Source organism: Lontra canadensis, unplaced genomic scaffold (genome assembly GCF_010015895.1).
Source record: "Lontra canadensis isolate GAN:19392208 unplaced genomic scaffold, GSC_riverotter_1.0 scaffold71, whole genome shotgun sequence".
Classification (NCBI taxonomy): domain Eukaryota; kingdom Metazoa; phylum Chordata; class Mammalia; order Carnivora; family Mustelidae; genus Lontra; species Lontra canadensis.
In genome coordinates, this window is record NW_022631065.1 from 557274 (window position 1) to 579964 (window position 22691).

At 38.7% G+C, this 22691-nt stretch overlaps 1 protein-coding gene and 1 pseudogene across 5 annotated transcripts; one reads left to right on the forward strand and one right to left on the reverse strand.

Annotated features, from left to right (window-relative positions):
* Positions 1–233: 233 nt before the first annotated feature.
* Positions 234–18332, forward strand: KRCC1 (lysine rich coiled-coil 1). 5 transcript variants are annotated; one of them, XM_032880614.1, is made up of 4 exons: positions 274–451; positions 12252–12356; positions 12779–12891; positions 16889–18332. In XM_032880614.1, exon 4 carries the CDS (start codon positions 16986–16988, stop codon positions 17757–17759), a length of 774 nt encoding a protein of 257 aa, XP_032736505.1. In that variant the 5' UTR covers positions 274–451; positions 12252–12356; positions 12779–12891; positions 16889–16985; the 3' UTR covers positions 17760–18332. The 5 variants fall into 5 exon arrangements, 4 of the variants coding, with proteins under 4 accessions (XP_032736505.1, XP_032736506.1, XP_032736502.1 ...); XM_032880611.1 differs by having other exon boundaries at positions 278–451; positions 16964–18332; XR_004385345.1 differs by lacking the exons at positions 12779–12891; positions 16889–18332 and adding an exon at positions 12700–12772 and having other exon boundaries at positions 234–451.
* LOC116881070 lies at positions 13444–13917 on the reverse strand (annotated as a pseudogene).
* Positions 18333–22691: the final 4359 nt, after the last annotated feature.

The following is a 22691-nucleotide window of genomic DNA, read 5'->3' on the forward strand; positions in this document are numbered from 1 at the left end:
TTCCAGGTTTTTTCTTTCTCAGTCGGTTTTTGATTCACTCACCCCAGGTGACCCGCCGCACCCGTTCTCCCTGACCTCGAACGAGGAGCGGAAAGCACCCCGCAGAAGAACACGAGTACCGAGGGGGGCGAGTCCCGGAAAAGTCGAGAGAAGGGGGCGGGGCTAAAGGCCCTCTCTGGAAGTGGGGCGACCCGCGCAACCGCAATAGCGCGCTTTGCCGCCATGGCGCCGGCGCCGTCCAGTCAGTCGCCGGTGGTGGCGGAGACTTCCCCTCAGGAAGCCGGGTCTCCGCCTCCTCCCCTAACCCCGCCTGCTCGGCGGTGGAGGCGGCGGTGGCGGCTGCGCCTGTCCCTGCCTCTCCGCCACCTCCACCCCGGCCTATTCCCCGGCTGGCGGCGTTGGCGGGGAGGGGGAACAGTAGTTGTAGACGCCCGCCCCTGCCTCAGAGAAGGTGAGTTCCCGCCCCGGTGGCGGGGGCGGCCCCGTCTTCAGCCCTTCAACTCCGCGGCCCAGGGACGGCTGTGCGCGCCCCGAATGTGCGTCATGGCCGACCGCGTCGAGGGCCGGAGTCCGTCCGCTCCCCTCACCACCCGCCGCTCCTGTAAAGGGGCGCCACGGCCCTCAGGTGGAGCGCGGAGGGGAGAGAGACGCCTCAGCACGCTCAGGATGCTGAGGATTGAGGGGGCAGAGAGGTGGCCAGGTAGAAGCCGACCTGGGACTGTCAGGGAAAGGGTAGCGGGATTGACGAGGAAGTTCCGAAATGAGGAGAGAAAGAGCCGGAGACGCGCGAGCGTGGAGACCTCGGCTGGGTGCCATTCAACATCCGGGAAAGTAGGTACTTAGGCAGAAGTGGAGTCAGGACTTCGCCGAGAAGCCGGAAGTACCCCGAGAGGTTAAAACTGCGGGGGGGTCTGAGGGAGGAGAAGAGGGGCAAGAGTTGTGAGACGCCCCTTTGGAGAGTTTTTCTAGGCTTTTTGAGGGTAACACCCTGAAAAACAGCTTCTTCGATTTATAGGCCTCTCTTGTTAGTGGCCTGAGTTCAGTACGGATCTACCAGTGTCCAAGACAGCAAAGCGGCCATTAATGAGAGCGTTGAAAAACAAATTTTATTCAGAAACTGCCCACTGTAGGGGAAAGAGCTGAGCGCGGTTCGTATTTGCTCAGAGCTGACTGGGAGTTTAAAGGGATAATGAGGGACTGGAGGAGAGGTGGAAGAGGAGTCAGGGAAGTGAAGTTACAAAGGGTTGTTCCTTGTGGATGCTGTTAAGCCAGCAGCGTCTGTTGGCTGGAAAGTAAGGAAGTTAGGATTCTGTCCTCCCGCAGCCACTGGGGGACCCGACTTAGGCCTCTCCTTCCTGATGATTACACTTGAAAAGAATGGCTTCCAGGTCTTTGAGAAGGACGCTTCTGAGTTGGAGGAGGTACACATCTGTCTCAGACCGGAAGGATCCACAATCCAAAGCCCCTTTTGGTTAAGCACTCTCAAAAAGAGAGGTTGGGGGCCTGTCATCAGGTGTCGGCTCTAAAAACAGTACATGGATTTTGACAGCCCTGAGCTTTTTCTAGCAGGAGCTCCTAAGGGGGCTGGGTCATCCCAGGGGTTCAGCCTTAAGCTGCTGGAGGCCGTGCTAAAGTTTGGTCAAGTGCTCGTGCAGGAGTTTGGAAGGAGTGTTTCTGCCCCAAGTTTTCACAGTTCTCACCAACACGTTTCCCCTAACACAAAAAGCTATTTCTTGATCATCTCAACCTAACAGATGTTTGAGTTCTTACAAGTACTTTATGCCTGTGAACAGCCTGCTTGTTCCAAACTAGGAGGTAAGGCTGTAAGGCAGTTTTGGAGAGGATTCTAGATGGTGGAGCTTGATCACATTGCAGATCTCACTCAGTGAAACATTTAACCATCTTCATTTTCATAATTTTTTAGTATTTGCTGGGTTGCCTTATGTTGCTTTTTGTCTCCAGAATAAAGATGGTGAAAGCCAAAATATTATAGAATAATTTAGTTTCCTTTTTTTCTGGAGAGACATCAGTAAATAACCTCATGAAAATAATTTCGTTTTCACCTTCTTTCATGATATATTCTACTTTTCTGTGCTATTCCATAATCTTACATATTTCACTTTGATGGAATGGCAAAGTAAAAAAAAAAAAGAAAAAGTATATATTTCTTAAAACATTTTTGTAAGCACCTTATATAAATTCCATACACTAAAAATGGAATTTGTCATTGCAACCAAATGCTGTTCTATTAAAGGTCTCTTAGTGAAGGCAACCTTTGGAAGACTAGATTTAGTGTCTTCAGTCAGCCTAGGTTATGACATCTGAGATTTTTAAAAATCTGGATTTATTTGTTTTCATACCAAACTTACTGCCTCTTAACCAACAAGTAAGCCTAAGCAGTTTATAGATGTCAAGACTACAGTTCAATTTGGCTCTCATACCCAGATCACAGAAGACCTAGAAATAGTTTCTCATGGAAAAACAGTTTTTGCCAGATGACATTTTGTGTGTGTGTGATGACTTTGAATGTGTGCAGTTACTTTATACAGCGTCAGTTCACACAATGCTAGCAGTAACCTTTCCATGCAACTTAAAGGTGGCATAATGAGAGTACTGGAATAGAAATCTTAACAAGTAATAGGTTGTAGTGTTAGTTTGTCCATTAGCTGTATGAACTGAGTAAGTCCCAAACTTCTCTTTCAAACTCAAAGTCCCAAATTTCTTTTTTGAGTTTTGTCATCTGTCGGGAGAGAGAATTGGATTAGCCCAATTGAGTGGGTCTCAGCCAGGGGTTATTTTGCACCCACACCCCAGAAGATACTTGGCACTTTCTGGAGACATTTTTGTTTCCACCAGTGGGGAAGAAAGGGCATAGTGAGCATAGGAGTTACTTGCCATCTATTTGATATAGGGCAGAGATGTTGCAAATATCTTGAAATGGACAGGGCCGTCTCACCTCCACCCCAACAAAGGATACTCCTACCCCAGATGTCAGTAGTGGCAAGGTTGAAGACCTCTGCACCAACTGAACTCGGAGGTCCTTGACAGCATTAAAATTATGAACTGACTTTACAGTTCTATGTTGATATTCTTGATTTGGCTGTGTACTAGAACAGCAGTTCGTAAAACATGAAACTTCAACCTATAATGGTTATCAGATGACATTCAAAAGAGTGATGAAATCTGAGTTAAGACTGAGACCATTCACTAGGATTTGAAAAGATATAATTCGTCACCTAAAAAATTACCTCTTGTCACTTTATTTTGGGTAAATATCCTTCATTAACTGTTCAGTTATCTGCTATCTAACAAATGACTAATATTTGGTATATTATACTTTTTAAAACAATGATAGGAATCAGTACTTTTTTTTAAAGATTTTATTTGGTTTATTTGACCGAGCACACAGGTAGGGGGAGCAGCAGGAAGAGGGAGAAACAGGCTCCCTAAGCTTAAGCCTTAGGGCTAGATCCTAAGACAGATGCTTAAGGAGCCACCTAGGCACCCTGAGGCAATGTATTTTTAGTTGAGATATTTGTAAAAGCCCTAAATAATTGTCAGTCAAGATAGTACAGAAACAAGAAGTAGGAAAAAAAAGCCTGTTGCTTGTTACTTATCCAGTATTTTTTTTTCTTGAAAGACAGAAGATTCATCCAAAAGGTGTGAAAGAGTTATCATGCATCCAGTTACTAAAATTCCAGTCACTTTCAAGATCCTGATAGGACAATTAAAACTGATTTGAAGAACATCTTCTAATTCATTTTCACCTATAGCTGTAACACTCCAAAGAGGAGCTCTTCTGTATTGGACTTAATAATGAACAGATGTAAGGATTAAATATTGGCAAGCAGGAAATATACACAAGGTATAAGATTACAAATAGGAAATTGAGAAAGTAAACTCAGTCACCAAAAAATAATACCACATGACCAGACTTATATGAAAAGAAATATACATAGAATTTATGGTGAAGTTGTCATAAGATTTTCCAGGACACTGTAATTCATTCAGTGATGTTCCTCAAATATTTTTGACAGAAAATTTTTCACCTGGTAGTGATATTCCTGAGGGATCAGTAAAAACAACACTGCAACAAACAATTCTTGCTTATTTGCTTCTCTTTAAGAAAAAAAATTAAATGGACTCAGTTTTAGAATAAAGGATATTTTTGACTCCTTATTGAATCATTAACCCATTTACATAGCACTTGCCTAAAAGTGTTTTCCTTTTGTTTTCACGATACTAAGCAGAGATCTGGATCAAATGACAAAATCTAGCTAATAGCTAACATGTTGATATTTATTCAGAAAACATTTATTGAGCTCTTGCTATGTACCAGTTATCTGCTTAGTACAAGGATATACAGATAATTAGGTACTGCCCTTTTTTTTTTTTTTTAAGATTTTATTTATTTATTCAACAGAGAGAGATCACAAGTAGGCAGAGAGGCAGGCAGAGAGAGAGAGGAGGAAGCAGGCTCCCCACCAAGGAGAGAGCCCAACGCGGGGGCTCGATCCCAGGACCCGGGGATCATGACCTGAGCTTAAGGCAGAGGCTTTAACCCTCTGAGCCACCCAGGCGCCCCAGGTATAGCCCTTTTAAAGAACTTGGTAGTAGTAGTGTTTGTTAGTGAAGTTAGAAAAAGAAAGAAAAATGGAGAAAAACGCAGTGTTTCTTTTAAACACACTAAAAGTTCATTTCTCTCTCAGGGCACCTGGGTGGCTCAGTGGATTAAAGCCTCTGCCTTCTGCTCAGGTCATGGTCCGGGGGTCCTGGGATCTAGCCCCTTGTAGGGCTGTCTGCTCAGCAGGGAGCCTGCTTCTGCCCTCTCTCTGCCTACTTGTGATCTCTGTCAAATAAATAAGTAAAATCTTTAAAAATAATAATAATAAAATAAAAGTTTATTTCTCTCTCAAATTACAGTAAAGGTACGTGCTCCAGACCTGGCATGGCTGCTTTGCCATTTCTGACACACAGCTTCCATCTGTCAGTCTGAAATGGCTGCAGAGGAAATACAGGATAGTAGTGTAAGGCAGTCAGATTCTCCTTGGTGGGTGGGAGGAGACAGGTTAATAAAGTGGGTAAGAGATAGCAGGATAAGCACATTGAAGAAAGTGCAGGTGTAAATGTAGATTAGCCAGGACTCCTGGAATAATCAGAAGTCGTTCATTGTTTTATGTGAATCTGTGCTCTGCTCGAGATGTATTTGCTACATGCACACCAGAGCATGTTGTAAATCTAATACTGACAGCTGGATAGAATGGTTGGGGAGGAAGATGTCTGGAGAGACATTAATGATTATTTGTGATTTTCGGATTTGTTGCCTTTATTAGCTGTCCATATATAAGAATGGTGACTAAGCATGTTAAAACAAATAACAAGATTTCATCTACTATATTCATTAAGTATATGTTAGGACATGAGCATTGGGGTTTTTCCCCCTTATAGACCCATTCACATTTACCAGCCCTTTGGAAGGAATGGAATGCATTTGGTGGCATTCTGATGAAGGATGTCTGCCTTGGGTCCAAGTCAAATTAACTTCACAAGCATGATCCTTGAGCTAGCTAGCCATAGAGTCCTTAATGATTATTGGTGTTCAAAGACTTAGTTTAGATATAAAGACATAAATGTTGTATTAAATGTGAGGTACTCCCAGTTAAGGATTTTGTTAAATTTTTTTGTATTTTATCCCTGGAAATATACCATAGTAGTAAACCCTTAGTTATTTTTGTGATTGTTGTGTTAGTGTAAAATAGGTAGAGTCTGGCAAACTCCTAGATCAGATACTAATCTCATTTCCTGAAAAGGCAAGGTTAATAACCAACATAGCTAAGAGTATGATGGTGACAGGTACAGGGCTGCATCTATCTTTCTTTCTTTTCTTTCTTTCTTTTCTTTCTTTCTTTCTTTCTTTCTTTCTTTCTTTCTTTCTTTCTTTCTTTCTTTTTTAAGATTTTATTTATTTATTAGAACAAGTAAGGGGGAGAAGAGAGGGAAAAACAGACTCCCCGATGAGCAGGGAGCGTGATCCAGGGCTTTATCCCCGGATCCAGAGACTGTGACCTGAGCCAAAGGCAGATGCTTAATCAACTGAGCCAGCCAGGCTCCCCATAGAGCTGCATTTGTACTACAATTAAGATTTCTAAAGAACACTTAAATAGCTTAAAAAAAATAGGTAAAATTTTGTTGCAAAGACAACAAATAGTTTAAAAGATAGCTAAGGTAATAGAATCCGTTACCTAGTCTAAATTTAATGGGATGTTCTGTTCAGTCTTTCCTGAGATAGTAGTAATGTTAAAAAGATTGCAGAACTCAAGAGCAGGAACAAGGGAAGGATATCCATTCTTACCACTTCTATTCAGTATTGTACTGGAGGTCCTAGCCTGTACAGTCAGACAAGAAAAGCAAAGGGTGGGACACCTGAGTGGCTCAGTGGGTTAGGTGCCTGCCTTTAGCTCAGGTCATCATCCCAGAGTCCTGGGACTGAGTCCTGCATCAGGCTCCCTGCTCTGCAGAGGAGTTTGCTTCTCCCTCTGCCTGCTGCTCCCCCTGCTTGTGTGCTCTCTTTCTCTCTGACAAGTAAATAAAAATCTTTATATAAAAGTATATTTAAAAAAAGAAAAACAAAAGGTGTTCAGATGGGAGAGAAAGAAGTAATACTGTCTCTATTTGCAGATGATATGATCATACATGTAGGAAACAGCAAGGAATCTAGGAAAAGGCTACTAGAACAAGTTTAGCAAGGGGGTAAAATTTAAGGCCCGTATACAAAATCAATAACATTTTAAATGTTAGCAACAAACATTTAGTAAGTTTAGATTTTAAAAAATAGTATTTACTACTGCATCAAAAAAAAAAAGCCAAAATACTTTTAGATCGCTTTAACAGAATACAGAGAATGCTACATAACATCTCTAAGAAAAAGATGCAGATAATGGAAAAATACAAAACATCTCTTAATGCTTCTTTGTGAATTAGGTTTAAAAGTGTAAGACCATGCTCTTTGGTGTATTTTTTAAAGGGGAAGAATTGAGCTAAAACTAACCAGATTAACGTCCTAATTTTGCCCATTTTTTCTTCAGAGATATTTAATAAACATTTTTTAAGACCTTCATACTGTATGATGTTTAAATGCTATGCCACAACACAGATGATGTGCTTGTGGGGCATAAACGTTTTATTAGATTTTTTTTTTAACTTAAATTCAGTTGATTTATTCACCAAACCCAAGACTTATTAAAAACATTTTACACAATGCAGAAGTTCAAGTTTTACAATTTCTAAATGGGTGGTTGGAATGTGTTTGTGGGGCATAAACGTTTTATTAGATTTTTTTTAACTTAAATTCAGTTGATTTATTCACCAAACCCAAGACTTATTAAAAACATTTTACACAATGCAGAAGTTCAAGTTTGACAATTTCTACATGGGTGGTTGGAATGTAGCAAATTCTCTCTGACAGTTCTAGAATTTGAGTGGCTCTTAGTTTTTTTATTAAGATATGAAGCTGTTTTAGGCAATTTTGAATTAAGAGTAACTCATATTACTCATGTGTTTCATATTTAACACAATAGTTGATATATGATGTATTTATTTAACTTTCACAATGACTTTCCATATTTTTACTGAAATAAAAAAGATCAAACCTCCAGCTACTGAATAACCTACATAGTTTCATTTCTTCAAAATAAAAGATTCCATATTTTTGCTCTTTTCACTATGGTACCTTTCCCCGAACTAAATGAACAAGTAAGTAGTACTCTGTGGGTGTTCATCTATAACTAGGCTTGTGGTATATGTGAAGTATAAATAGGAACTAGAGATTTCAGAATTTTCCTAGATTTGTTCCAAAAATACTAGAAGGTACATCTTAAAAAAATACTCGAGATGGGACCTAATACAGCCTATAAATAGTAAAATTAGCTTGTATCCTAGGTGTTTCTGCCTGATACTCCATACCCTTTTGAGTATTGTACATGACACACATTAACACAATTTAAACTGAAATCTTCAAAGAATTGGTTCAAAATTAGAATAATCACAAAGGACAATGATCAAGTCTAACCTTCAGTTTTCATTATTATTATTATTATTTTAAAGATTTGTTTACTACAGGGGTGCCTGGGTGCCTCAGTTGGTGAAGCACCTGCCTTTGGCTCAGGTCATGATCCAGGGTCCTGGGATCAAGCTGGAGGACAAACTCCCTGCTCAGTGGGGAGTCTGTTTCCCCTCTCCCTCTGCCCCTCTCCCTGCTCATGCTCTCTCATGTTCTCTCTCTCTCTCTCTTAAATAGATAAAATCTTTTAAAAAAATAAAGATTTATTTATTTGAGAGGGAGAGAGCAGGGGGAGGGGCAGAAGGAGAGAGAAAATCCCAAACAGCCGGGAGCCTGACTCAGAGCTCAATCTCATGACCCCAAGATCATGACCTGAGCTGAAATCAAGAGTCAGATGCTTAATCAATTGAGCACCAGGTGCCCCCTCAGTTTTCATTTTTAAGAAGTCCCTCTGAAACATGAGTTAGCTTGAAATAAAAAGATTTAGGTACTCTTGACAGGCACTCTTGCTCTGTTTACATATAATCTTTATTTGGTTTTCTGTAGTTATGAGAATAATTGAGTGGGAGAATATTTCACTATGTCAGTTAAATAGATGAAATCCTGAGGATTAATAAAAGTAGCTCATTGATTCAGCACCTACCATGTGCCATATACTCTTCTAAGCATTTTATATGTATTCATTTCCTTAAGGCTCACAACATCTCTTTGAGGCATATATTATATCCTTATTTTAGAGATGAGGAACTTGAGGCACAAAAAGGTTGGAAATTTAACCAAGCTTACATAGCTAAGAAGTGCTAGCACTGACTCCAGAGTCCCTATGTCTGGCCCTAGGAGCAATGAGATTAAGTGACATAATATGACTGGCAGTAGTTCTGTGTAGGTAAGTTGGCCTTTGTTAGGTGAATGATTTTTCTGAAAACAAACTCAACATTTAAAAATCCAGTTGAACAAATTAAGGCAAAATTATTCCTTTTTCCAAAACATCTGTTAAAGATCCTTAAGCTCCTCTGACACATTTTATTGAGATGCACTTTACTGTCTGCAGCCATACCACCCTGAACGCGCCCGATCTCATCTGATCTCGGAAGCTAAGCAGGGTCGGGCCTAGTTAGTACTTGGATGGGAGATACACTTTACTTAAAATATACACATATTTGAAGTATACAAGAAAATGAGTTTTTGACAGGTGTATACTCCCAAGCAACCATTGTAAACAAAATACCAAATATCTCTGTTAACATCAAAAGTTTTTTCAGGCCTCTTTATAATCCATCCCACCCTTACTCCTGTTCCCAACAATCACTAATCTGCTTTCTCTCACTATAGATTAGTTTATATGTCTAGAACTTTTTACAAATATAGAATCATACAGTAGGTACTCTTGTGTATTACACTAAGCATGATTTTGAGATTCATCCATATCATCTATATATCGCTGTTTTGTTTCTTTTTGTTGCAGAATAATTATATTGTATAGATAAACCGTATTTTGTTTATCAGTCTATTGGCAGACATTTGGATTGTTTCAGTTTGGGGCTATTACATCTGCTATGAACATTCATGTACAGGTCTTTGTGTGGATGTATGTTTTCATTTCTCTTAGACTAATACATACAGGCAAAATGACTGGGTCATATGGTAGATGTTTAATGTTTAAAAAAATTATCAAACTGCTTTGTAAGCTTATAGCATTTTAAATTCTAGCTAGTAACATATGAGAAGTCCGGTTGTTCAGCATCCTTACCAACATTAGGTATTTTCAGTCCTATTAATTTTAATGATTTCCGGTGATGGTGTAGGGTTTCAAGTCATATTTATATATATAAATTATTTTTGAGGTATCTGTTCAAATCTTTTGCCCATTTTAATTTGAATTTGTCTTATTGAGTCAAAAGTTCTTTATGTATTCTAGATATAAGTCCTTTGTCTGATATGTGAGATGGGAATATTTTCTCCAAGTTTATAGCTTGCTTTTTCATTTTAACTTTGGAGTCATATATAATTAAGTTATATACCTTAAAACAACTCAGAAATAATTCAGAGAGATATTATATATAATAAACATGTTTAAATATTCATCGTTTCTAAAGTGTTTCTGATTAACAGTTCTTAAACTCAAATTTTTAAAAAGATTTTATTTATTTATTTGAGAGAGAGCACATGAGCACTGGGGAAGTGGAGAGGGAGAGGGAGAAGCAAGTTCAATATGTTTAGTTTTAGCAGGGAACCTGACACAGGGCTCGATCCCAGGACACTGGGATCATGACCTGAGCCAAAGGCAGATGCTTAACCAACTGAGCCACCGAAACATCCCAAACTCATAATATTTTTAAGCAAACCTTTTTAATCTATATGCTGGTACTAAAAATTAAGCTTAATATGAAGATCCCCTTAGAACATTTAAATTTTTATAGAGTTTTCAATTACAAAGTAATGCTTTTGCAGAAATTAAAACAATACAGACATGTTCAGAGAGCAAAATATTAAGTATTGTCTATTCTTTCCTAAACCCATTTCCCAAACCCCATTAAGTTTAGTGTATATCTTTTCTGATGTTTTTCCTATGGATATTGCAATATACAAGATTAGACTGTCAGATCAGACTAACACAAATCAGTAATATTACCTAGTACCAACGTTTACTAAGTATTTCAAGGATACAAGGGGTCACGCAACTCTATTAAAGAAGCGGAGATATCTAGGACATGAAAGATGGCTCCGCAAACCATGTTTTCCTACATTGGTCATGCATTCTCTGGCCCAAAATAACAGATGAGATTTCTAAATGAGGGTCACCTCGCCCAGTGGGAGTATTTATTTAAATTATGAATCATCTCCATTTTATACCTCCTAGCTCACATGACATTCTTCAGAAAGCTATGCCTCATAAATCCTGAATTTATTTACTATAGATAATCCTTAGCCAGGGACATCTTGCTAAGGACATTTCAAATATAAGTTCCTTTTCTCCTAGCTAATATCATTGGTCAGAGGTCCAGAAGTCACCTACCTTCTACCCTCTCCCCCAGCCCCAGGAAAGGAAGTAAATGGGCTGCAGGGCAGTTCTTTTAACTCCTCCTTACAATAAACATATATGAATATGTTTAGTTTTTTTGGTTCTGTATGTTGAGTGTTTTTACACTAAAATTGGATTTTAGATTAATTAATGGGTAAATAGGTATCATCATTTTCCCCCTTAATATATAATGGACATTTCTCCTTGACCATACATTCATTTATATGGCTGCATAGGAAGTACAATTTTGATGTTCCAATTTTTGATATCATATTTATAAATGGATAAATTTCCATAAAATAAATTTCAACTGTTAAGAGCTTTTAGATAGTAATATAAACCTCAGGTATAAATGTGGTCATTTTGGTACAAATTATTTATTCTGGTGAGAAAGACTTTGAACAAAAGTTCTGGAAATTAATATGTGAACATGACTATAGTTTTGAGTGGCTTATCTGAGCCTGGTTTAGTGAGCCTTGCTTGTGATCATGTTTGTACCAACTGTGGAGGACAGTTTCCCGTCACAGGTAAAGTGATTTGTGGTTCCTCTGTGTGATTCCCAAATGACATTAGGGGTATAGCTAGAATCAGAGACTATCTTAAACTGCATGCTTTGAAATTGTCTACTGTAAAACACAAAAATGCCAAGGCCAGATTTCTTAGTCCAATCTTTTTTTTTTTTTTTTTAAGATTTTTTTATTTATTTGAGAGAGAGAGAATGTGTGAGAAAGAGCATGAGAGGGGAGAAGGTCAGAGGGAGAAGCAGACTCCCCATGGAGCTGGGAGCCCGATGTGGGACTCGATCCCAGCACTCCGGGATCATAACCTGAGCCGAAAGCAGTCACCTAACCTACTGAGCCACCCAGGTGCCCCCCTTAGTCCTATCTTTCAATAAAGTCCAGACTGGTGACCCAGTAACTTCTCTTTTAGAATGGTATTTTCTGGACTAAATAAAAATATATTACCATATTAAAGATTAGAGGCTTACTAAATGTTTTCATACTGAAATTTCATTCTAATTAGCAAAAAGCTAGTATGTAGCCTTGCAAGCACCCAGGAAATTAAATTTGAGATGGTATATGAAATGATGTCTATTTAAAGATTGAAAATATTACCTTTAATGTATCTTTAATGTAATTTCTATCTTACCCCCCTTTATTTTATTCATAGGTACCACTTTGAATGAACAAATATTGAACTTTTCCAGTTCCCCTTATAAAAGGAGTATGGGGAGTAGGGATATAGTTTGAATTGCAAAGCATTTCACATTATGAGGTAGGTAGAAAATAGTGATCTTCTAGATCATAGGATTATTTCTATGAAGCTGACTTATTTGCAAGCGAGCAAAATGCTTCTTACACTCTTAGTTCAGACTAAATAAACTAAAAGTCATGAATGTCTATCTGCAAATTTGGAGGTGGAAATTTGGGGTCACTTTATTCTAAAACAAAATATTATTTATTTTTCTGGGGTAAAGTACATGCTCAAAGAGTTAGCCTAACTTTTAGACTTATAGAAAGTAAGATGATAAGAAATTGGAGATGTGTGAATTTTCAGATGATGGATCTATGTTGATGGTATAATTCTAAACTTTGAACTATTTAATCTATATAACAAGATTGCAGTTGGCTTCAGATGACTGGGCGTAGAGTATTAGACAAAAATCGATTTGGGGATCTCTGCATCGTGTTTTTTAGTTTCCTGGTTGTTGCACTGTCTCGCCATGTGGGGAAAGTTCATGCTAGAACACTGAAGCAATTAATGGGTGACTATGATCAGATTTCTTCACCAAGTTCTCAGCCTGAGAAGGGTAAGTTCCCATTCACCTTTTAATTGATCTCTGCATGATCTGTGGACTGTGGGGACACTTTTCTCACTTGTCATGCCTTCAAGGTTCATCCATGTTGTACTGTGTATCAGCACTCCATTCCTTTCTATTGCTGAATAATATTCCATTGTATGAAGATACCATGCCTTATTTATTCCTTCAGCAGTTAATGGACATTGAGTTGTTTCTACTTTTTAGCTCCTATGAATATTGCTGCTGTGAACATTGGTGTTAAGTTTTTGTGTGAACAAAGGTTTTCGGTTCTCTTGATTGTGTACCTAGGAATGAAATTGCTGGGTCATACAGCAACACTGTTTAACGTTTGAGGAATTGCCACATTGTTTTTCTTTCCTTTTTTTTTTTTAATTAGGAAATATTTCCAGTGGTTATTCATAAAAGTATTCATCAAAACAGAAAAAGTAGATTTACAGAGCTATATATCAATAAGAAAACAAGAAGGAAATGAAATATTCAAGAGATAGAGATATCTTGAGAAATTTCAAAGGAATACATACCAGGCTAAAAAATCTACAGTTACACTATGGTTACACAACAGGTTATATTCATTCCTACATTTTTCTCAATAAGGTCTTCCTTACATTTGCCTTTCTGTTTTCCAGCTTGTCAAAATTTGGCCTTTGGTTTAAGAATTTTTTTCTGATCTTTGTCCAGTTTTAGCCTGGTGATAAGCACCTTGCTTGGGTGAATGTCCACATGGATATTTGTGCCATTAGCTTTCTCACATTGTACACACGTGATGTAGATGACCTATTTCTTTCTGTACACCTGGACAGCCTTGCTGATTTGTTGACCTTTATAGTATCCTCAAACCACCTGGACCTCATCATCCCTGTGGATAGGCATGGAGCAGATGTACTTTCCCCACAGCTTGTTGGAGAGTGGGGATGACAGGATCTTCCTGCACATGTGCAAGGGGGCACTGAAGTGGCATTTGGGGTTTCTGCTGCTGTCTGAGATCACAAAGGGGTTGAACTTCCTGGTGACCATATATCTGGCTCTGGGTAGGCTCAGACCTGTGTGCACAGGGCCAGAAGTCCAGATTATTTTTCAAAATAACCGTGTGCTTTACATCCCCACAAGCAGTGAAATGAATTAACCAATTTTCCACATCCTTGCCAACACTTAATGTCATCTGCCTTTTTTTATTTTAGCCATCTTTGTGGGTATGAAGCATCAGAAATTTTTAAACATAAAAGTAGAGAAAATAGGATAGTGAGCCTTCATATAACCATCATCCAGTTTCAACAGTTATCAACATCATTTTAATCTTTATTTTTTTTTTTTTAAATATTTTATTTATTCATTGGACAGACAGAGATCACAAGTAGGCAGAGAAGCAGGCAGAGAGAGAGGAGGAAGCAGGCTCCCCGCTGAGCAGAGGGCCCGATGTGGGGCTCGATCCCAAGACCCTGGGATCATGACCCGAGCCGAAGGCAGAGGCTTTAACCCACTGAGCCACCCAGGTGCCCCAACATCATTTTAATCTTGTTAGTGACTTTGTAAAAGCAGTTTTGTAGAAGTATAGTTAACATATAATAAACTATACATATTTAAAATATAAAATTTGATGGGTTTTGACAGATGTATATACCTTCAAATGATCAATATAGTAAACATATATCCAGACCCCAAAGATACCATTTATTTATTTATTTATTTATTTATTTAAAGATTTTATTTATTTTTTATTTGACAGGCAGAGATCACAAGTAGGCAGAGAGGCAGGCAGAGAGAGAGAGGAGGAAGCAGTCTCCCCACTGAGCAGAGAGCCCAATGCGGGGCTTGATCCCAGAACCCTGGGATCATGACCTGAGCTGAAGGCAGAGGCTTTAACCCCCTGAGCCACCAAGGCACCCCACCCAAAGATACCATTTATAATCATCCCACCCACCCCTTCCTGCCTCATCCCCAGGCAAACACTGTTACTATAGATTAGTTTACATTTTCTAGAGTTTTATTTAATGGAATCATATATTATGTGTGTATATTATGTACAATATATTATGTACAAAGTTTAGAATTACACCATCAACATAGATCAATGTGTACATATACATATGTACATATGTATATATTATGTACAACATAATTATTTTGAGATACATCCATATTGTTGACTGTATCAATAGTTCATTCCTTTTTATCACTGATAATATGTCATTGTATGGGTATACCACTATTTGATAGTTCCATTTACCTGTCGATCATCATTTTGGTGTTTTCCTTTCTGGGGGTATTACAGATAAAATTGCTATAAATATTCATGTATCAGTCTTTGTATGGATGTATATTTCCTTTTCTTTTCAGGGAAGTATCTAGGAATTGACTAATTAGATCATACAGTAGGTATATGTTTAAATTCCTCAGAAACTACCAAACTTTTGTTAGTGGTTGTACCATTTTATATCGCTAACTAGCAACGTATGAGAATTCTAGCTGTTCCACATCCTCACCAACACAGATAATGTTATTCTTTTGATCTCAGTCATTCTAGTGAGTGCTGATACTGGTATCTCATTGTGATTTTAATGGACATTGACTTGATGACTTATGGTATCTTTTCATGTGCTCATTGGCTATTCGTATATATTCTTTTCTGAGGTGCCTATTCAAATCTTTTGCCTATATTTAATCAAATATTTGTTAAATTGTTTTCTTCTAGTTAGAATTTTTACACTATTTAAGTTGAATAGGAGCTAAATTTTCTGACTCACCAAATGAGGCTTCATTTAAACATTGTTTTTAATCTCAAGTTTCCAGAAAAGATAGCTGATCATTAATGACTCTTGAGTGCTATTGTCAGGCTTATTTCTGTTGAAGGGAAGAAATATACTCTTCTGCATGGATTATGCAGCCTCCTAATTTTTGGAGACAGAGTAAGTCACCAAAAATATCTAGGGCATTATCATCTTGTAGTAAGTGTTTTCTGCTATATTTGCACTCATGTAGAATTTGAGGGAGGGGAAAGAAATAAATCAGGAATAGTGCTGCCCCCACCAAAAGAATCAAACATGCCAACAAAAAAACTAGTGTATCTACTTTATATTTCTTCTGAAACTTTTCTCTGTATCAGTCTGACACTGTCTCAGCTTTCACCTCCATTTCCTCCCTTAACCCTCCCACCAGTACTTTATATTAGAGAACAAAGCAAAAGACATTCTAGAATGCTTTCTTCACCAATCAGAAGTAATAGAATGAAATCCAAGCCCTATACAGAAGGTACGGAACTCTGTTCCCCCATCTTCTCTCATGCCCTATACAAAAGAGTAGTTTCTTCTCATAGCTGAATTTCTAGTTTCCAGCATTCCCAAACTATTTTGTAAACATTAAGTCTTATAGTACTCTAGTCAGGTAAGTATGTATGTTTATTTTATTTTGTTTGAGTAAAAGGAAGAGTTTAGAAATTAAATCACTTCTATATGGTTCTATTACTTCTTTTAGAAAACAATATACAAGAAATTTATTAAATCAGAACTTTAGAAAATATATGAGCACTTGATCAGGCCACTTGTCAGGAATGTGTAGTCCTTATCTACACATTCCCATATGTCTTAAATTTTTAGCTATACAACAGAACCCTATGTTCCATCTCCTTTCTGCATTCATCCCATGTCTGAGAAAGATAAAAGCTACTTCTGAGTGGCCTAGGAGATATTTGACTATTCTTTTATTTTTTAAGATTTTATTTATTTATTTGAGAGAGAGAGAGAACACGAGAAGGGGAGGATCAAAGGGAGAAGCCGACTCACTGTTGAGCAGGGAGCCCGAAGCAGGACTTGATCCTGGGACTCCAGGATCGTGATCCAAGCCAAAGGCAGTCACCCAACAACCGAGCTACCCAGGCACCCAATATTTGACTATCCTAATGCACCTTTTTGACATATAATTTCATGGTATTTAACTTTTATGCCAAATTCAGTTTTCATTTGTTTGGGCTGATTTGTTTTGTTTTTTGAAGCTCTCTTCAAGAGCAAAGGAAATATCCAGAATAAAATAATCTAGTAAGAAGAATTTTCTCCCATCTTCTCTACAGAGAATCCCTTGTTGTCAACCTAATGAAGCATTCAAAGAAGACATATGATTCTTTTCAAGATGAACTTGAAGATTATATCAAAGTGCAGAAAGCCAGAGGCTTAGAGCCAAAGACTTGTTTCAGAAAGATGAGAGACAACTGTTTGGAAACCTATGGATACAGAGAAGAGGCTGATTACCGACCAAGGTATAGAATGTTTGATCAAAGACTCTCTTCTGAAACTGGGCAGACCTACCCGAGATCATGCCCTAGTTCACAAAAAGTGGAAAACCGCTTACCTCAGTGGCTACCAGCTCATGACAGCAGGCTAAGACTAGACTCCCTGAGCTACTGTCAATTCACAAGGGACTATTTCTCAGAGAAACCAGGACCCCTGAACCTTAGTCAGCGAGAGTATAACTATAGCTCATACAGTGTAGAATCTGGAGTTCACAATCGCCTCTCCTCAGCAAACAGTGCCAGTGGCCATCCAGCCCATCATAAACAGCTACATCAGAAGGGGAAAAGGAACCTGGAAGAAGGCAGAGAAAAACCAGAGGAGGAGCGGCCCAAGCATAAGAGAAAAAAAGGTCGCGAGGAAATAGATTTAGATAAACAGAAGAACTTCCAGACCAGCAAAACACAGATGGAAGCAGACAGGATCAGTACAGGAAAGCTTAAGAATCGAAAGGAGAAAAAAAGCCGAGATGGAGCCTCTAAGAAAGAGGAACGGAAGCGTAGAAAAGAGAAAAAGGAACAAGGTAAAGAGAGGACAGAGGAGGAGATGCTTTGGGACCAGTCTATCCTCGGATTTTGAAGCTCTTGGGTTGGTTCTCCTGAGGTTAAATTGAAAAAATAGCTGAGGTCCTGGTTTTCTGATGTTCATGTTCTTACCAATTTTTTCATGTGAACAGGTACTTTAACTTCTAACAACAGGCAGTGAACAGGAAGTATTTAATATGCTTACTCTCCATCATGGAAATTACTTTTCCTCATTTTCTAAATGCATCTTACATTTTTCGTGTATAAGGTATAATTTCCCTTAATGAGAGTGGCTCTGCTTTTACTCATCAAATTGCTATGACAGTAGAAGTGTTTTTCCCTTGGGAGGTCATTTATTTTAAATTGGACTGTATTAATAGGCTTTGGAAAATCTGTTTCTTGATTGGGTTTGTTTTAGTTTTGGATGAGGTGTATTTATATTCATTAGTTTTCTCTATGATACAATTTAGACTGATTTTTTTTTCCTTTTTGATTTAACTTGCAGTGTATTTTCTAGATTGGAAAGTGGAGAATGGAATTCATTATAATAATAATAAGCTAAAGTTACGTATAGTTTTTAAAGTTTCAAAGAGTCTATGCAAAATCAGTTTATATTCTGGAAATATTTATAATAAAGTGTTCTAATTTCTGCATTTTGTTGTTCTGTGTTGATGATCTGTTCCCATTCAACAGTGATTTTCTTGTGGAAGAGAAATAACTAAGCAGTTTGTACTTAAGAGGCAAGATATTTTGGGTACGTCACACTTTGCAGTTGTAAAAATTCTTTACTATGCCTTGCTCATTCATATTTAAACCCACTTTTTAGGACAGAAATCTATTATTGATGACAATTTTTCCAAAAAGCTGAAATTGAAGAGAGAGGAATTCATAAGAAATAAAATGCTAGCAGATTATTCTTTCCTAACCAATGCTTTCATTCTGATAATTCCCTTTTTTATGATAAGTATATCAAATATTTGAGCATCAGTATCTTGTAGAAAGAACTATGGCCTGGGAATCTGAATCCCAGAATTCTAATCTCAGCTATGACATCAAATTGTTACGTGACTTGGAGGAGTCACTTAACTTCATTTTCCTCATTATCAAATATGACTAGGATTGACCTCTAAAATGCTTTGGATAACAAGATTCTGTGGTATGAAAAGTCTCTGCATTCACAATGTGCTTACATATCTATTTTAATATTAACTTCAGAATTATTTTTGCTAAAAGCATTTTTAGCTTATACACTAAAAGATATATAAATATAATAAAATATATCAATATATCTATCCCCCTCAACACTTCCTCCTGCATGAACCAATCTCCCTACCCTTGCTGAGCTGTTGCCTTACTCAGCCCTGGCCCATCTCTGGGTCACACCACCTTGCTTGGGCTCCTACTGCCCTGGGCCCCAAATAGCAAAGAAGGAACGAAGGGGAGGAGGGAGAGAGAGAAGGTAGATGACCCATTTTATTTTAAACAAATAACCACAAACCTCCAATCCATCAAGTTTCCTTAGTAAGTTTCCCACTCCACGTTACCACTTTTATATTCTCTCTCCTCAAACCTTTCCCTTACTCACACCTCCCATAGGGCTCCTTTCTCAGCTCCTGACTTCAACTCACACTCCAGTGAGAAAATAGAAACCTTCAGAAGGGGCCTTAACTCACTGCCATACCACCAGATTTATGAACTTCCCTCAAGAATTTTGTTCTCAGTCTTCCCTCCTGTTACAACGAAGGTGTCCCTGCTCTTATTAAAAACGAGTCTCCCCTCATGCACTGGATCCTATACCCTCTCACCTTCTCAAGGTCTGGATTATTCCATTAGTATGCAAACATGTTTCTCTTTCCCCTCTACAAAGAATAAAAAACAACTCCCTTCACTGCCATATCCTCTTGCAGCTACCTCCTTTCCCTTTCACGTCAAAACTTGTCTACACCAGCTGTCCACATACTTGGTCACCTCTCATTCTCTCCTCCTATTCCACCTAATTTTCTGTCCCTACTGCTTCTCTGAAGCTGTTCTTGTCAGTCAAGGTCTCCAATGGCCTCCATATTGTCAAATCCAATGGATATTTTTTATTTGTATTCAGTTCAGCCTCTCAGACCTCCCATCTGGTTGATCAATCTCTCTTTGAAATGCTCTTCCCCCAGCCTTCATAGCACCACATTCTCCTGATTTTCTTTACCTCTATAGCTCCTCCTTCCCATGGGCTCCTTTCCTGGTTCCTCCTCCCCCACCTACCTCTAAGTGCATCATCACATATGGTGCATCGGGGACCAGACCTAGCCTACTACTCTGAAATCACACATCCTAAGTGATCTTACCCAGGCCCATGGCTTTAAATTTACCTGTATGTTGTTGATTACATGTTCCCAACCCTTCAAATTCATATGTTGGAATCTAATCCCCAGTGTCATGGTATATGGAGATGGTGTCTTTAGGAGGTAATTAGGTCATGAGGATTGAGCCTTCATGAATGGGATTAATGCCTTTGTAAGAAGAGGCCAGACAGCTAGCTCAGCCACCTGGCGTATGGTAATTTGTTACAGCAGTTCAAAGTGTCTAAGACAGTTGATGACCTCCAAATTTCTATTTCTAGACTAGATGATCTCTGTGAGTTCTAGACTCATATCCAACTGCATTTGTTGATATTTCCACTTAGAAATGGAGAGGAGTACTTGCTTCCCTCATCACCAGTCATTCCTCCCCGCCTCCTCCCCACCCAGTTTCCCCATCTCTGAGACTAACAACACCGAATCAGGTGTTCAACCCTTCCTCTCCTACGTCAACCCTATCAGTAATTCCTCCTGGTTATATCATCGAATTCTCTCTCCTATTGTCCAGTTCTCTGCATCTTCATTGACACCCTCCTGTCCCAAACCATCATTTATCCTTGCACTAAACAGGAAAAGTCTAAAAAGAACTGCAAGACTGGAAGAACTCATCACAGGTTCTGAGTTGGTGAGTGCAAAACTGAAACAGAAGCACCAGGCAATCAACTACTGTTATGGTCATCTACACCCTGAGGATTTCAGCAAGACCCCAGCAACTATTCCCTTCACAAGGACAAAATCTTGCCTCAAAACAAAACAAAAAACCTGCTAGGCTGAGTAACCAAATCAAGCAGGGAAGTAACACTAGGAGTAAGGAGAAGAGAAGGCTCAAACAGGGAGCAGGAAAAGGTCACAGAGGAAGCAAAACCCAGAAATGACTATAACAGCAAAATACAACATCTTGTATTTTGATAGGCAAAACCCAGAGGCCAATAGGAAATAGAGTAGAATTTTCTGCAGCAGGCTTAGCCCTGAGAGGCAGAGAAGTAACCATGTTTGGCACCCTTTGCAGTAACGAAGAGGGAGCCCTGAGCTGTGAAGCTGAGAAAGGTACCCCAGGCCATTCCCTTGTCCTCAGAAATGTCCTTCCAGTGGTCAGGGTTAACACATTTCATTTAAATTTTGGAAAAGAGGAGGAGAATGTGATCTTGCACACATAAAATATTATAAGAGAAAAATGAACTATGAACTATTTCGACAGGAAGACACTGAAAAAAGGCAGACACAAAACAGATTAAAACTCTGCCCTAATACTTCAGAAAGGGCTGAAATAAGATAGTAATGAAAGCTTTGAGAAAAGCACGTCAACTAGAAAAATAGCTCTGGAATAAAATGGCCAGACAATTAGGCAACTGAAAAAGAAAAAAAAATTATTAATTGCAGGGAAAACAAAATGTAATGCAGAAAAAAAAAAAAAAAGGTAATTCTATTTTTTCAGTCAGAAATATTCATGGAGCATCAAAATTCAGCTAGACATGATTACAAAACAATGACCCTGACAGACACAGGAAAAAATTAGCAACGGAAATAAAAGCATTTAGGAAATAAAAAGAATACAGGAGAGTAGAGACAACATAGAAAGGGGAAATAAAGTGTAAAAAGGAGAATAAGGAAGGTAATGCAAAAAAAAGTAAGGAAAATAATACAAAAGACTTGCAAGAAGGTGATAAAAAGTAAGCAAAGGAAAATCAAATATATTTAGAATCTCTAAACAAGAAAACAAGCAATGAAGCAGAACAAACACTTCTATGTTTACTGAGGTGTATTTTTTGTCTATTAATGGCACTATGTATATACATTTGCAAAATAGTTACAGGTGTGCATGCAAAAGTCTGTTGACTTGTTTAAGCAATGCATGAAGTATTCTGGATTCTCAGGCCCTGCGCAATAACTCCCAAGACAGTTTTGAACTTTCAGATCTAACGAACTTGGTTTTGAACTCCAGTTGGACACTTATAAGCTATGTATTGTACATTCCTTGTCGGGCCAATGACAGCAATAATTCTCCCCCCTGTGCCACCACTGAGGTAGTCCCTTCCCATACTGCTGGGCTTGGCCATGGGACTTGGTTTGGCCAATGGGAGAACAGCAAATATGACGCAAGCTAGATTTGGAAAGTGCCCCTGCTTGCCTTCATGCTACTTCTGTTACTCAGCCACCTTGTACAGGCCCTGCTGAATCATGAGAGACTTGTGGCCATGTTTCCGTCACCCAGCTGACCTTGAACTAACTCCTCCTCTTTCACACATACCAGGTTCCTTGGCCTTCCTACCCCCATTGAGCCAGGCCAGCCAGCTTACAAAATGGTGAAAAATAAATGCTTTCTGTTTTAAATCGTAAGTTGTTGGGTGGTTTGTGATGCAGCAAAAGCTAACTTACACACTTCATGATTTTAGGTGAGTTTCTTAATCTGGAGATAAGACAAGTACCCATGCAGGGCTATTCTGAAGATTAAATAAGAGGATATAAAGTGCTTGGCACAATGTAAGCATTCAACATAATTAAAAACAACCTCCGCAGACTGGCATGAGGGCAGTCCTCAGGCTGGAGCACACTGATCTAGTACTTTGTAAGCAGTCCTCATACCTAGAATGCAAGAGGAAAGCATGTGAAAGAACTGGAAGGATGGGGCAGCAGAGGCCATG

Bases quoted from the DNA above. Each gene is read 5' to 3' on its own strand.
- KRCC1 (XM_032880614.1), top strand. From the start codon at position 16,986: ATGAAGCATTCAAAGAAGACATATGATTCTTTTCAAGATGAACTTGAA.